Below are 17052 nucleotides of genomic sequence, written 5' to 3' on the forward strand. Positions count from 1 at the left end.
ACGAGGTGGAGGGGCGACGGCGGGGAGAAGAAGAAGGGCTCGGAACAACGCCCGTCCGGCAAAGGCTAAGTTAGGATGAGGATAGCAGCGATTATCTTAACGATCGCTTGGCTGCACCAGCAAAACCTGAACCAGCCAACTCGTTTCATCGTTCGTTCTATGGTATGCCATATAACCCCAGTGGAATCAGATATTCCCCTCCCCCCTTCCTTTATCTCCCCCTTACGAACTACTGACTAGTAGGCTTAAAACCTTCTTTGAGACTATGTTTGTACAATATTTATGTCTCAAGTTGATATAAATAATCTTGAGATATCAGTGCGAAGGGGGGGGGGGGGCTCGATAGTGACCCCATTTAGGTAGACGGAAAAATCTGGGATTGGTTCGAAAAATGATCCGTTTTGCCCAATGGTTTTTTTTTTTTAAATCAAAAACGTTTTTTTTCCAAATTTTTCTATTTTTTTTAGAAATAATGAGGAAAAACGGGTTATCTTTTTTTTGTCGTCAATTTTTCGATCGATGCTCTGGGCTCGCTTTAGCCCCTAAAATTTTTTTTTTTTAATTTCATTTTTTGTTCAGATGAGAAAAATTGGGGGAAAAAATGGCCGAAGTACTTGAATATATTTAATACTCTGGTGCCAATGACTTTGAAACTGAAAGTACCCTCTGCACACCTCCCAGCAAGGCCGTCAGCCATCTGTGTCCCGTAGGTCGTATAATGCGTTACACACGATAGTATTACAGGTATTATCCGTATTACACGTATTACCAGCGTGTATTATACCAACTCAGTGACCTCGAGAGATTCACTCGTATCAACCCACCCTATAAATAATTTTTGCCTTTTCTATTTTTTTTGTTTTTTTCTGTTCTTTTGAATTTGCACTATTCGTTTTTGCCCATTGGCCTCTCAGGGCCGGTTTTATCCATCCTCCTTTCTTACCCTTCCTCGAATTCGCATTCGTATTTCTACGAGTGGATAAGTATACACTGCACGGGGCATAAAATTTCGAGTTTCTCATTTTTTTTAAACATTTTTTTTTTCGAAAATCTTGGTAAAAAAATTCACTGAATTGTCGATATTTTTTAAATAATTTTTATCTATGATTAAAAATATGCGGATCGCCTTGGCACTCGCGTAATTGCGTTATAAATCTCATAATTATGCGGCTATTTTCATAATGGTAATTATGAATTCCTCAGTTATTGGAACAATTCACGGAATGTGGAAAAAATTATCATTGAGAAACGATAAATCACGAAAAGGCGGTAAAATCATTTTTTAACTAACAGAAACCGCAGCTTTGTGGGGTCGATAGTGACCCCCTCCGATAGATCAGAAATTTGAGGGGAAATTTAAAAAAAAGACGATCCGTCTAGCTCCCATAGAACGCGAGTTATAGCCAAAAAATGTAAAAATGATCTGGTGATCGATAATGATCAATGAAAATTGCATCAAGATTTTCTTCGGAACTGCTGGTCCAAAACGAACGATTTTTTTTTAAATTTCGATCAAAACTTCCCGATCTGTTGAATGAAACGAATGCCAACCCATTTTGCCCCATAAATCACTCTAGCTCTGTCAGCAAATTATGAAAAAACTCATCAGATCGATTTGTTTATGGAGCTTTTGAAATAATGGGACAAAATGGGCCGTTTTTTAAAATCGCGAGTGAATTTCCCGATCTATCGATTGGGGTCACTAACGACCCCATATTGTCAAGCCGATGCAATCCAAGTGAATGTGAAAACGAAAATCAAGACATGTTCTGAGTACTCAAATCTGTAAGCCAATGAAATTCAAATAAATCGACCTTGACGAAGGTCGCGGATCATTCGTATTCTCCATGTTCTCCAGTACGAGGAAAACATCACATGGAAGAGCGTCATAACGCATAATATGAGGTGACCGCGAAGGCTCAAGGCTCAAGGCAAGGAAAATAAATACCAATGAAACAGATGCGATGAAAATGAATCAGGAAATTGTCGAGTTTTCGAAGCGGAAGAAATAGAGGTGGATTAGTAGTCTGATGGGGGGGTTACATCGTGAAACATTTGAGTCACACGTCTGCGGGGCTCTTCAGCCTCGTGTAAAATACGTGAGGGAAGTCACATCCACTGGATTAAAGGCACTGGGCGCATAAGCAGACAAAAACTATGAAGAGAGAGAGAGAGAGAGAGAGAGAGAGGGGGGGGGGGGTTCCAACTGGTTCCATTCGAAAGATCTGGAAATTCTCCGTGGAATGAAAAAAAAATTATCCGTTTTGCCCCAATAGATCCTGAGAAAATCCTAATGCAATTTTTCGTAGATCATTTATCGATCAATAGATCGTTTTAATAGCTTTTTTCTGTAAGTCGCATTCTATGGGGACGAAATGAAATATTTTTTCTTCATTTGTTGGGATATTTTCTGGGGGAGATAAAAGGCATGTCTATGCAGGCACTCACGTCGTGTGAGATACGTGAGTCAAATCACATGGGTCGAATTGAAACGGCTGAACCCACGGCAAGATAAGATTTCTGCCCCCACTTGGAAGATCGTAAAATTTTCCATGAAATAAAAAAAAATATCCATTTTGTCGCAGCCGTTCGGGAGAAAATCCTGAATCGATTTTTCGTAGATTATTGATCGATCGCTAGATCATTTTTACGTTTTTTGACCATAACTCGTGTTCTATGGGGGCAAAATGGGGGGTATTTTCTTTAATTTTGTAAGTATGGCGTTTTTCTATGGAAAAATTATTCGTTTTGTCCGACTCATTCGGGAGAAAATCGTAATCGATTTTTTTATAGATCCTCCAACGACAGATAGATCCTTTTAGAAGTTTTTTGCTGTAACTCGGGCTCTATGGGGGCGAAATAGGATATTTTTCCTTCATTTGCTGAGACATTTTTGGGGGGAGATGTGAGACGGATGTCTGCGGGGCCACTAATATCGTGTGAAATACGTGAGTGCATCCGCATTCGTGAGATTAGTGTGACTGAACGTATGATAGGATAAGAAAACTTCTTTCTTCTCAAGTTTAAACTATGAGGGAGTGGAGATAGGGGACCGATGTGACTCCAGCTGAGAAATTTAAAAATTTCTCACGAATTACGAGGAGAGAAAATTTAAGAAAACTGTCCGTTATCGATTTTTTCATAGATCGTTTATCGATCGTTGGATCCCATAGATCGTTTATCAATTGCTTGATCATTCTTATATTGCAGAATGGGTTGTTTATTGTTTTCCATTTGAAAGGAAATTTTCTGGACCTTCGGATGGGGTCACTGTGGACCCCAGCTAGATCTCTGATGGGAGAGGTTGGGTTTTTGTTGGAGAAGAGGAATGAGGGAGTGGAGGGGTTTTTGTGTGGATGGAATGTGTCACCATCCGAATTCCACACGAGGCAATTATCCAATAGCATGGCATATCCAATAGCTTAGCATCTAATTCAAGTCAGGGTTGTGGTGTGAGTGGAACTTACCACGGGCAGGGGGGCTTTGAACTCTAGAATAATGTTAGATTTCGTGTTGATTCGTGGATTCAGTGCGGCTGAAAAATGCATCGTCTTGATAAATATCAAAAACCAGTCATTGAGATGTCTAAATACTCCTGATAAAAATTGAAATTGAAATTCCACCTCCGTTACCCCCAAAAATCCATAGTTTTTCGAAAACCATTTTTATAGCAGGGACTGTCCCACTTGGAAAGAAAGTTCTCGACGGCAATTCCCTAATGGTTAACGCCTAGCATTGAATTCAATTGAATAATGACAGCTGTGCACTCCGCGAGGGGCAAGGGGGGGGGGAAGGGGGGTGGAGAGAAAGACCGCCGCCAATCATTATCACTCATGCGCGCTAATCTCGTCACATTCCCGAGGATTTTTTTCCACATTTTGCCTCCCCCTCGAGGGGGTGGAGGGCAAAACCGGCCGTCCTTTCTACCATCACATGCGCAATTTTTCGATCCATCGATTGAGACATTTTTCATGTAGATCAAATCGATAGATCACGAGACAATCATCCGTGATTTCACTGATTTAATAAGATAATTACCTCTGCTGATGTAATTTGCCATATGATTACGTAGTTATAGCAGTGATTGATACCAAACACAACCCTCCCATCGACCTTCATAATCCTGGACGATGTCGATGAACGCGCACAGCACACGGCACGGTTATGCCACGTGAACAGTAGAGAATCCCTTTCAGCGAGAGAAAATGATGATAAGAAAAAATAAATTTAAAAAATTGAATAAAAGAATGAAGGGAGAGAACGAGCTGAGAAGCAGGTTCATGTTAGTTTACTTTTTTGCTAGAGCGTTGCTCAGTCCAGCGTATCGTCAGGCCCCTATATGGTTAAAGCGCGCACTGAATTCAGTCCCAAGGGGGAATTGTGTCTGAAGGAGTAGAAGATATGGGGAATATAAAAATTCTTTGAGTTAATAAAATAAAAGCCAAAGTGACTGGTCGGGGGAGGGGGCGGGGTCGATCAAGACCCCGATCGGTAGATCGGAAAATTTACCCTCCAATTAAAAAAAAATTACCCCTGCAGCTCCCATAGAATCCGAGTTATAGAGGAAAATGTAAAAGCGATCGAGCGATCAATAATTGATCTATGAAAACTAATTCGGAATTTTTTCATCATCATAGCCCGTTCAGCCCCCGTAGGATGAAAGTTACAATATAAAATGTGAGATATCGAAAAATCGATAAACGATCTATGAGAATTGATTCACGATTTTTTCCCGAACTACTGGTCCAAAATGGATCGTCTTTTTTTCTACTCCAGCCAAAATTTCCCGATCGATCGATTGGGATCATCATCAACCCTTAATTATGAAAAGGACATGTGTCCAAAATTCTACAAAAACGAGAGAATCACTGCGTACGGATAAACAAAGAGTGGCACCTGCAGGATTTTACCTCGTTTCGCTTGGAGAAGGTACTCACGCACCGTAGATAATAGCCAGTGGTGTCTATAAATAGAAAGAAGGCACACCAATGGGGGTTCCAACGATCGTCTGAAATGGCGATAAAGTGAGATGGAGAGAATTGAACTGAGGAAAAAGGAAGGTAATGGGGGGGGGGGTAAAACACAGCCGAGGAGTCATGGAGGGAAGAAACTGCACACGCAAGTTTTTCATTTTATTTTAGCGCCAACCTGGCTTCTCACAGATCCGCCTGAGGATAGAGGATGAACGTGTTGAGTGAAGAAAATCAGAGGATTGCAGGATGGGAAAGGAAGTGGAGTGATTGTAATCTCTTTTCATATTTCGCGCATTTTTTAATTGTAAGCATCATGTGATTGCGAAGGGGCGAGGGTGAGGTAGAGGAGGGGGTCGAAAATGATCCCAATCAATTGATCGGAAAATTTTCTATGAAATTAAAAAAAAAATCATCCGATTTGGACCAGTAGAATGAGAGAAAATCCTAAATCCATTTTTGTGGATCATTCTCGATTGCTAGATCACTTTTAGATTTTTCTCTGTAACTCGGCTTCTATGGGGGCTAGAGCGATCGTTTTTTTTTTAAATTGCGGATAAATTTCCCGACCTATCGATTAATCATCGACCCCAATTTTTTGAGTCCCTTGAAAGGTTCAAGAATATAATTTTGGAGTGAAAGGGGAAGTGAAGTTTTTTGAGGCTTCAAATTTTTTTTCCAACTTTTGTGGAGCCAGTTTAGCCTTGCAGATTTTTTTGACAAGGTGATTAACATCCTCGGAGGGCTCTAGAGTGGTTAGCAGCCAGTTTTAGGGCTTTTCCCTCGGCCAAAAAACTTGAGCCGGCACTTATCATATTCCTTTCTGTGGAGTTGATATACGATCGTTGTGTGAAGAACTGCATAAATTTAGCAAATTGTTGTCCCGGCATTTTGCATTTTTTTAAAAGAGCTCAATCATCATTTTTTTACGTCTACGATAAAAATCATGGAAATAATGATCTTCCGTTGGATATTTTTTTTATTCCACGGAATATTATTGAGCTTTGGAATGATGAAAAGGATGAAAGGAAAAGAAATTGCAAAAAGTGGGAATGAAAATACCGGCAATCCTGCAGGCGCCCAAGACGAGGTTGGCTACGATATAAATAGAATTGCACTGCTGCAAGTGGATGTGGAGTAAAGAAGAAGACGACTTTGTAATGAAGGTGGAATGAAAACTGGTAGACTCACTTACCTAGACCACAGGGAATACCGGGAACATGGTTGCGAGGATGCATGCGAGTTATTTCCAGAATAAAAAACGGGTTAATTAACATATTCTCATTTTTTCCATTGACAAAAACTGTTTTTCGCCATTTTTAAGGATGGATAATTGCCGGCGACTAGCTAACTAAAAATAGGACGAGCAAATTTATCCGCAGATGAACAAAAAAACCGATACATTTTGCTTCAGTTGATCCTGAAAAAATCCCGATTCAATTCTCGTAGATCATTCATCGATCGCTTGATCCCTTTTTCATTTTTAACTGTACTTTTTGTTCTATGGGGACAATATGTGTCGTCTTTTTTTCAATTTGTGGGTAAATATTTATCTAAAAAATGAGGTCAATTTTCAATCCCTGTGATCAATAGATCGCTCGCCACCAGATGCATCTAAAAATAACCTCACTTTATCGTTAATTCCACCGCTCCTTTGTTTTGCATCGGTGTCTGGTGGCTCGGCAGGATGGAAAAAGAGGGCACCAGAATGCGGAAACTATTCAGCCGGAGGGAAATTAGATGGATAGAGGAAAATTCAGAAGCCGCTGGGCTCCGTCCCCATAAACATTATAAAGAACAAAAAAAAGAAGACAAAAATGCTAAGGGGGAATAAAAAAATGTTCGAGATGTTGATGCTCAACCGGTCTTGGGGTTTTAGCACATGGGTCGAAAACATTAAAATCAACGCTCCACCATTAGTGAGCGTTAAGAGTCTCTGTATGTGTCCAATGGCGCCATAGAATAATCAACCTTGTGGGTATTAGACGGTGGCATCTTCTGGTTTTGCAATAATTTCTTTTTATTACATTTTATTTCTGCTTTTCTCGTGCTATTTATAGATTATATGATCACCGGATGGGGTAAGTCGTCCAGCTGGTATGTAATGAGTTCATATGACGCAGATATTTATTTTTATTTTTTTTTTGTTAATTTGAAAAAATGTTTTCGGCTTCAGTTTGTTATTTTTCAACTCCACAATTTTTATGGAGTTTTTGAGAATTAATGACTAGGATGATAAGTTGTTTTTGATGATATGTCAAAGAGATGCCGATTCAACTAGTAAAATCGTTTTTATTAGTTACTTGAAAAGGGGTTTTGCCAGCGAAACAACAGCCGCTGGTGGCAGTTAACACTTGACGTAGTGTTTGAAACTGTAAATTGTATTAAATGTGTTAACAAAATCATATAAAATAGAATACTCAATGGCACCTGTTATTATTTATTAACTTTAATAAAATCAAATGAAAATTGTCGGCTTGCCTTTGCGATTGTATTCCTGGCAACGCGTTTGCAGGTCGCCGATGGTATCCGATAGATCTGATGGCTAACGAGACACTATAGCCGCCGTGAGAACGACCACACGGGGTGGTGAACAGAAATAGAAATGGTGTCAATGCACTCAAACTTGACTGAAGTCACTGAGACACTCGATTTTTCATTAATTTTCATTGACAAATTTTTTTTTTTTTACCATGGGAGAGAATCGAATTTGTGAGGTGAGACACACGTCTTATGTCTTCGCAACTTCCTCTCTGTTCCGTGACTTCCGGCTCTGATCAATCATCTGTCACTGCAGAATGCCCTCTCTCCACGGACGATTTTAAAACTTCCGAAAATTAAAGTCATGGAGGCTGTCGAAAATGCTCCCATTCGATAGATCCAGAAATTTTACATAAAATTGAAAAAAGACGATCTATTTTGCCCCAGTAGTTTGCGCAAAAATCCTGATTTAAATTTTATCGATCATTTTGACATTCTCCTCTGTAAATTGAATTCTACTTCCGCTGGATGAACGAAAAAAGACAACTCAGTTTACCCCAGTGATCTTGAAAAATTGATAAATCAATTTTTATAGATCCTTCATCGATTTCTAGATCATTTCAGGTTTTACGCTGTAACTCTGGTTCTAATGGGGCGATATGGCCCATTTTTTAAAATCAGGTGATAGATTTTCCAATCTATCGACTGGGGTTATTATCAGCCCCCCCCCCGCCCTTCCCTCTTTATTCACCGATGACGAAAAAATCGCTGAAACAAAAATGACCTTCATGAAATATCAAAAGAATGCAAAAAAAATTATAATGTTGTCACTGATTATCCTTAACGAATCGACTGGTTACTCATCATCACTGTTTCACGGATAATATTTCAAATAACCTTTCAAATTGGCACAATGATAATTGCAATTGTGGATAACTCGTTCCTCAATTAATGGAAATATAAAAGAGAATAATTTTTATGATTTCTTAGAAAATGATCTTTTTTAATATCCACTTGTGAATACTTTAGAACGTGTTTAGACTGTCTTGATGCGAATTTATGACTCATAGATGGGAGGGGGGGGGGATCTATGCTAATACGGGGATGAATGTTATGTAGAATAACGGAGAGAGGCCAGGTGTGTACAATACATCATCGTTTAAATGAACCATTCGTACTTTCTGAGGGGCAAACACAAATTTATGGAGATTATACCAGTGCCTGCGGCCTTCACCAAAGGACATACTCAACTCTCCACATACAAAATGCGAAATTACATTTCCAAATTTTCGGACTGCCAGTTTTTTATAAATTTTTCCCATTTTTTTAAAAGAGCGATCTAGCGATCGATAAATGATCTATGAAAATTGATTTAGGATTTTCTCATCAACTACGGGGGCAAAACGACTCGCCTTTTTTTCAACTAGTGGCACGTGATCTCATCTATCGAATGGAAAATAAAACAAAGTCCATTTTGCCCCTGTAGAGAAATGATCTAGCAATCGATAAATGATATATGAAAATAGCTCATGTTTTTGTTACTCTCGTGGTATTTTTCTGATCTGCAAGATCGGATTATTACCGAGCCCACGAGATTGATTGTTCGAGTGTTGAAATCAACAAGCGATTTTATGTTTTTTTCCCCCCGTCATCAACGGCGTCGTCGGGTCGCCTCCACGAGACGAGTGGAGTAAACTCACACGCGGTTTGCTCAGCAATTAGCCACCTTCAACTACTCATTGGCACGAACAGAGGCCACGGTGAGGCATTAGCATTTAGCATCGGTGTGTCTAGTAATACCGGCATCTTTTGAACTTGTCCTCGAGTGACCACTCTGCAGATAAAAATAAAATAGAATTCTCGAGGATGAGGGTGGCGAAGAAAGGAGTCATCGAACTTGGTGAATGTCTCGAGAGACCATTGAGCATCCTGGAGACTCAACATCGCTCCTTATCGCGAGTACACTTCAACTTCACTCCTTGAAGTAATTGGGAATTACACGAGAACTCGGAGTAATACTCCTTCTTTCCCACCACTTCGGCCAGTGAGGAGGTGGGGCGTTGAATCCAACGCCATTTTCTAGATCGGAAAATTTCATCTTTGGACTTTGAATAAAATCGATAATCAATTTACTATTGGGATCTACTGGGGCAAAATGGGTTATGAATGGGGTGTCAATTAATGGGAAATTGAGTAATTTATTATAAAAATCCCGAATTATTTCTCATAGATCATTTATCGATCTCTAGATCGCTTCAACATTTTCCGATATAGCTCAAGTTCTATGGGAGCAAAATGGGTCGTCTTTTTTTTGGCCTAGGAGATATTTTCCGATCTCTCCATCGGGGTTATTTTTGCAAATGCATTTTCAAACTTGCTGGATCACGATGAGTGAAATTACAAAGCTTCCCTTCGAAAGAAAAATTATCATCTTCAGAACCAGTTTTTCATAATCATTTTCATTCTAATTCTCGTCATCTTCGCGATGAATATTCAACATGCGGTACCAGTCGGTGCATTGGTTATTGAAAATTTATGTGTTCGTCTATTTTTAGTATTCATTTACAATTATTTTGCGTTGCAGTATCCGGTGACGATGATTAAGGAGGATGAGGATGGGGATGGGGGAGAAGTTGTCGGTGGGATTTTACCCGAGGGAATTGAGATATCTAGAGCATCTGAAGATCTTTTGCGGAGATTACTACAACCTGATCCCAGGGTTAGACTCAAATCGATCCTGGAGCTGCAGAGGATCGCCTTCTTCATGGGATTCATCGTTCGGGATTTCACTCTGAAAGAGGTAGGTGTCGGTTCTTTAAAATTTAGAGGGATCGGAGAGATTTCGATTTGGAGAGATCGGTTTCGGGGATTTTTCTTGTTGGTTTAGGTGTCACCATTCAGGCTTTTGGGGAGGAAATTGGCGCCCTGTTCTGGGCGTAAAGCTCCGGACACCTTCAGGGACTTTGACTCCTTCGTTGGTGGCAGTACAAACAGGAAGTGGGATTGAATCTCTTGGAAGGATATTTAAGGAAGGAAGCGAATACCTCATTTTTACTCATAGGAATATTTAATGGATTGTTGAGGTTGCTTGATATCACTGATGATTCAGTTCAGTTTTTTTCTCGAGTCCGGAATTTCGCTTTTGTTTAGATAAGTACACTAATTCATTGGTATTTTCATGTGAAAATACGACAATTGAAATAAAAGTATAGATTAATAAATGGGAAGGCCGTGCGGTAACTCAATAGAGAATGTTCCAACGAACAATATGAGCCCAATAACATTGGAAAGAGTGACTTAAAAAACGTTAATAGACTGAATAATTAGTAGTATTTGGACATCTCAACGAATGGCTGTTGATATTTATTGAATCGATGAATTTCAGTTGTGTTACATTCAACTGAACTTTATGAATAAAAGTCGAGTGGAATTTGTCGATTTGTTAATTATGATATTATCCCAGGAACTAGTGATTTTGAGGGAAAATGTCAGAAGACATTTTTTGTACAGAATTTCCTGATATGTAAAAAGCATCTTCTGACATTTTCTCTTTGAATCAATAATTACCGAGATAATTGCATACTGAAGTGGCAGTTCAAAACTGTTCAATCGACCTAAACGTGAAGACATGTTCAACGTTGGACATTTTTTGGGGAAAATTTCTGGTAATTCGAATGCATATAACATCACATCTAGCAGGAAGATAACAAGAAAGAAATAACACTCAAAAAATTCCGAAGAACACTTTTTTTTTCTTTGACGTCACTTGATCTCAGTTTACAAAAGTTTTTTTTTCATATTTTTTTCTCAATCATTTTTTTTTGTCCATTTTTGTCTTTAAGAATAGTTAACAGTATTTTTGTTACAATTATATCTCATTAATAATTCATACAATTAATTAATTCATTGCTATAGTCGATAGTGCGTAAAAACTAATAACAATGGAACATAATAAAAATAATAAAAATACAAATTAAGGATTAAAAATTTGATTAAAAATTTCTCATCATCAACTCGACGAATTACAAGTTTTCTTCCCTCGAGTTTTATCATTCCTCTTCAATTCTCGTCTGGGAGAGTGCATTACCAATGATTACAGTACAGTTATTATATACAGTAGGTGTTTTTTCTTCTCTTAAAAATTATTGAATTTTCTTAATCTCGATATAATACATTGTTTCGTTCATTCGAGAGAAATGAGGAAAAGAGTGAAATCCCCTTTTTCGGTTTTCATCGATATCGCGAGAGCCGCAGGGGGCGGAGAATCGGGGGTCTTGTCACTCGAAAGGGGGGAAAATTTCCAATCCAAACCATGGTACGCCCTTTTATAATCCATAAGTTCTCCTGATTTCACGATTTCGACGTGAAAATCTTGTTCTGACTGTATCTCTATAAATAACGGGGCAAAATGGATTTTTTCGTAATCTCGTCGGAAATTTCCCTGGCTTTCTAATGAGGTGTGACTGAAGGTCGTATGTCCAGTGGTTCTTGAGATATTTGAGAAAAATGTGGAGGTCATTATCATCACTCGTCTCCTCATTTCAGTGTGTCACAAAGGTCTTCGTAATTTTTTCTCTCGCACAACCTGGGGAGTTTTCTCTGGTGAAGGCTTCTGAGGGAAACAAAATGGCGACCGCTGAGGTGGAAGATTTTTAAGTAATTTTTTTCTCTCTTGGTTTTGGTTTTTTCAAGTTTTTTTTTGGGTTTCATTGAGAATTCAAATTTTTTGGGATTTTCCGGTGATCATTCGGAGGTATAAGGCGGCAGTTGAGAAAGTAGAACCCTGTGTCATTAAGGAGATGGGTATTTTCAGTGTTAAGCCCTCGACAATAATTTTTTTTGTCCATTTTTTAATGCTTTTAGGATATTTTCATCAGCAAAATGAGTGAAAAATGCATTTTCCGAGTTTTTCTTCAATTTTCGCCTGAATTTTTCTCAAAATTTCCATCAGTTTTCCCCTGAAAACCTTTACACCACTCCTCCCCCCGATTTGTACCTAAAAAACCAACTCTTTCTCTCCGGAAAAATCGCAAAAAAATTTAGTCAAGTAGTTTTCCACTATTTTTCCGACCTCAACTCGTGAATTTTCCGAGGCCTTCATAGCATCCACACAAATCCGCTCGCCCTACAAATTCATTAATTACTCCATTATATATATATATATATATATTATATATATGCAGCAAAGGTAGCATTTTAGCATTTCTTACTCTATCGCAAATTCTTTATATTATTTATAATTTATTTACAGAGAATCATCAATCGTTTTCCTGTTATAATTAATTGATCAATTAATCGTAAGTTTATCATACATTTTTATATATTTATATGTTTCACAAAATCACACTTTTTTTTCTTTTTTCATGCAGCCTGTGATTTGGGGCTTGGAAAAAAGAGAAAAAGAAATTTGTTCTAATGCTCATTAAAACTGTTTTTCACAAGATTTTTTTTCCATTTTGAAGATTTTTTTCTTTATTATTGCGACTACACAGTAGTCGTTGGTGATTGACCGATGGAACGAGAGCCTTTGAATACATTTTTTTGGGTTTTTTGGAATTTTTTTTTGTTATATTTTGTGAAGGGAGTGAAGTTTGAAGATTGAATTTTTTTTTTAGAAAATTCAATTTTCGAATTTCCACGAGTTTTTCATCATTTTAATATTAAGAACGTTTTTTTCTACGTCTCATCTACGGCTATTCGAACAGTAACTCCTCGATGATGCTGAATGATCACCGAGGAGGGGAGAGAATATTGAATTTACTTGATTGTGTGATTTGAGGGGACGAATGCATTTTCATCAATTTGTAATATGGTTTATTCATAAATAATGTTTCCTCGTCATGAGGAAAACTGAAAGAGATTGAATGATCGTCATGCTGTCTTTTCCATCATAAATTTCCCTGGCTTTTCGATGGGAAAGCCAGAAAAATTTCAAATCCCAAAAAAATCGATTGATCGCCCTCACAAATTGATGATAATGATTCATCCCCTTCACATTAATATTCCTCATCAACCCAGAACTCACGTCCAAAGATCACATGCATCATCCCTCATCCCCTAATACATAATTTTTTCATTATCAATAAATCCAAAATGGCCGCACAGAGAAAGCGCCTTACTCGTACAATTACGTCTCGTTGTTTTTTGTGTTCTCTTTAATAAACACAAAATTCATTATTTTTCTATTTAAAAATTGTTAAACTCACTTTGTCTCTACGGTTTTTCATCAATACCTCCAATGACTGAAAAACATCGAAAATGGCTTTTTTTATTAAAACAAATTCATTTTCCATCTTTTAATCATTTTTTTCTGCTTTTTCGGTTTTAATTGAGTATTTTTTTTTTTGTTTAGAAAAATTATAGTAGTTGTTATCGACGTGACGATCAATTCAATGATTCATCACTGATTTGCTTGAGGAATTTACTTCTTAATCAATTGGTTGATTGATTAACCAAAATCAATAACGTAACAACTTTTTTTTCAATTAAAATTTATAATCGTGCGATATTTTACTCTGTTTCTGTACATTTCATTGCACAATATGCATTGTTTATTCATCGTTGCGTGCCGACCACATTTCATCGCATTGCATAATTAAAGAATAATTAATTTTAGTTTCAATTGATTTGAAAACTGAAAAAATGAGAATTTTTCATTGTTTTCTTTTTTTGTGAAAACTGTTGAGATTAATTGATTTCTCGTGGTCTTGAATGGTTGGTAATTTGTTTAAATAATTATAAAATTAATTAAAACATTGCTTTTTGTATTTTAATAATTAATTTCAATGAATTTTCAGTTAATAAAACTGTTCATTCAATTCTGAAGTGGTGAAGCGTGAGATTTTTTTTTTTGTTTTGTTAATGGGTAAGTTATCTCGGTAATGTGGGGTTTAGGGGGTAATGTCACAAAATGCTTTTTGACATTTTTCGTTAAGAGCGATGATTTTCGAGATAATTGCAAAAATAAGAAAGAAGAAGAATGTGAAATCGACAATTTAGGAATTTTTTTAGTTTTGTCTTTGGAGTCGAAGGTCAAATGATATTGCGGGGCAATTAGGCCCTCAACTCAAACAAAAAAAAATCTCTTGACGTCTTCCCCAGCCTCACCACTTAATCACCAAATTCTTTTTGGAAGACAACTCCAAAACCCAAAAAAATTCAAATAAAAATCAACGATAATTCCCTCAAATAATCATCAATAATTAAAATCCTCAATAACTAATCAAACACTTCCTCCCCAAAATTACGAATAAATTCAAAATCGTACAGAAGAGAAAATCAACTCACAGGTCCAAAAAAAAAATGGCGAAAAAATGAATGGAATGATTAACAAATTTTCCCTCTTATCTTTTGTCAATAAAAAATGTCAACTGACTGACGAATAATTCCTCGTGATGTTTATCGATCGATATACCGATAAAATGTGCCAATGTATTTTCATATTCGGGTGGATGCATCCCATGAATATTGATTTAATTCGATAAACCAACGCGATAATGGACTCACCACCCTATCACATCATTAATCATCATCGCGAACGCAGCAGCGGACGTAACAATTGGTTTGAGAGGGTTGAATCGAGGAGACTGAGGGTCTCGGCTCATTTTTTCCTCCTTCTCTTGTGTCTTATGTACCACAATTGCGCCACAATAACGCGTCCACGATAACTGCACTACACTTTATCACCTCTACACATTGCGATTGTCATGGCCTATGGTATCTGTAAATAAAAGAAAATGTTGATATCATTTACTTGATTATTAATGATGATGGAAAATTTATTTTCTAATTTTTAAAAATTCAATTAAAACTGATTTCTTGGAGGGGTGAGGGGGTCTCAGTGTTCCCACGGGATTAAGCACATATTTATGTATTTTTAGGCAGTATGTTATTAATATTACCTAGTAAGGTGTCGACTCTCTTCGTGAACTGCCATTTCCGAGCTTTTGAACTCGTTGAGCTCCTTTCGTATGGCCGCCTTGTCCTTCTGCGTCAGTCGGGTCCACGGTTTATCGGCTCGCCTGTCGTAATCGTGGGCCTGGGTCACCTCGATGTAGTCATTGAATCTGATAATCTAAAAGTTCAAAAAAGAAATTTTTTTTTCAATCCAAAAAAAATTGTCGGAGAAAATAACACGAAGAATGAATATAATATGAACAAATTCAGGCTCGATTGAATTTTTTCTTAATAATTTTCATATTTACCTTCTTCTCCTTGAGCTCCTCAACCGTAGGCCGAAAACTCAATTTTCTAAGCAAATAACGCTTCTTCTCCTCCTTCTGTTTCTTCTCCTCAGCCGGGCTTTGTTCTAAAATAAAATGGTCCAACGTTTCACTCGTAAATTCAAGTTTATTTGTTCTCGAATGAACTGCTGGTGAGAAGTAATGCGAAATCATTTTTTTGTCCAAACAAATGTTGAATCACTTCTTTTATTTTATGTAGAATTCATTTTTTCACGTTTTTCGAGTTGGAAAATCAAATTACATAATTCTTTTGATAAATTCTACATTTAAAACGAGATACTCATCATGAACAATTGTATTTTTAATTTTATTCAGAGTTTTAATCCATTTTCAGTCTTTTTTCAATTAAAAAATTCATTTGTATTGATTTTTCCACTGTAAACACCCAAAAATTAACTGCAAAAAATTGTATTTTACGGACAGTAAACAATTATTAACTCACAAACCAATATTTTCTTTCAATCATTACGACTCTGTGATTTTAATCAATTTCTATCCATTTATTTTCGTTAAATTCTACACTTTACTCTGTTTTTTAATTAAAAAAAAAACAATATCTCGTCACAGTTTCAATGAATATTGAAATATCCACCTTTGAATAAATAAGAAGGTTTAAAATAACGAGTGAAAAATAACATTTTGAAAAAAAATGATGATTTCTTGAAAATAATCAGCGATTAATTGAAGTGACGGATGAACTGATCACTTACTCTTCAAAATATTACGTTCCTCCAGTTCCTCCTGAGTCGGTCGCATGCTAAGCCGCCTGCAAAAATACACAAACACAAGCATCCTCTTATCAATCCTCCACATGAAATGTTTCTTATCATCATTACGAGAAGAATGAATGAGTGAAACTAAAATAGCAACAAATGGTATTAAAAAGACGACGAAAATAATTCCGGAGGGAATTGTGGGTCAGGGGTTGCGAGTCTCTAAAGGACGAAAAACAAGGTGATTCTCGGGTGATAATTAGTGATAACGAGTGTAAACTACGTAATTATGGTAATTATCAATGAGAAAGTAGCAACAGGCCATTTAATTATTTTTTTCAAATGTAATTATTGTTGAAACCTACCCATTGACATTAATTCAAATTCAATTCATACATTGATTTTCCAAATTTTCTTTTTTCCCACGATAAGTGAAAAAAATGTGAATTCATCGAATGATGGTTTAAAAAATTGTTTCGATGTCCCTTTGAGCAATAGTAATAATCGTTGTTTTGATTTATAGAATAATTTTAAAAAATTCCGTATTTTTTGAACATAATAATTCTGGGGATGTCTTTGTATATCATGCTTCAAATTAATTCACTCGTAGCTCAAAATATTTTTTTCTTCATAATCTCTCATTCC

General features: G+C 36.9%; 2 protein-coding genes across 3 annotated transcripts in view; one reads left to right on the forward strand and one right to left on the reverse strand.

Moving 5' to 3' along the window:
• Positions 1–10881, forward strand: part of LOC107044442 (serine/threonine-protein kinase S6KL) — a 24930-nt gene extending 14049 nt beyond the window's left edge. The window contains exons 8-9 of the mRNA XM_015266312.1: positions 10036–10251; positions 10339–10881. Of these exons, the coding sequence (XP_015121798.1) occupies positions 10036–10251; positions 10339–10458 (336 nt within the window). The 3' untranslated portion in view covers positions 10459–10881. The remainder of the gene's footprint in view (positions 1–10035; positions 10252–10338) is intronic.
• A 2893-nt stretch (positions 10882–13774) lies between these two features.
• Positions 13775–17052, reverse strand: part of LOC107044439 (phosphatase and actin regulator 2) — a 61907-nt gene continuing 58629 nt past the window's right edge. For both annotated transcript variants that reach the window (XM_015266306.1, XM_015266307.1), the window contains 4 exons: positions 16405–16460; positions 15656–15759; positions 15353–15525; positions 13775–15171 (listed from right to left, as the gene is read on the reverse strand). In XM_015266306.1, the coding sequence (XP_015121792.1) occupies positions 15156–15171; positions 15353–15525; positions 15656–15759; positions 16405–16460 (349 nt within the window). In that variant the 3' untranslated portion in view covers positions 13775–15155. The remainder of the gene's footprint in view (positions 15172–15352; positions 15526–15655; positions 15760–16404; positions 16461–17052) is intronic.

Source organism: Diachasma alloeum, unplaced genomic scaffold, assembly GCF_001412515.2.
Source record: "Diachasma alloeum isolate Michigan unplaced genomic scaffold, Dall2.0 Dall_scaffold_00742, whole genome shotgun sequence".
Taxonomy (NCBI): domain Eukaryota; kingdom Metazoa; phylum Arthropoda; class Insecta; order Hymenoptera; family Braconidae; genus Diachasma; species Diachasma alloeum.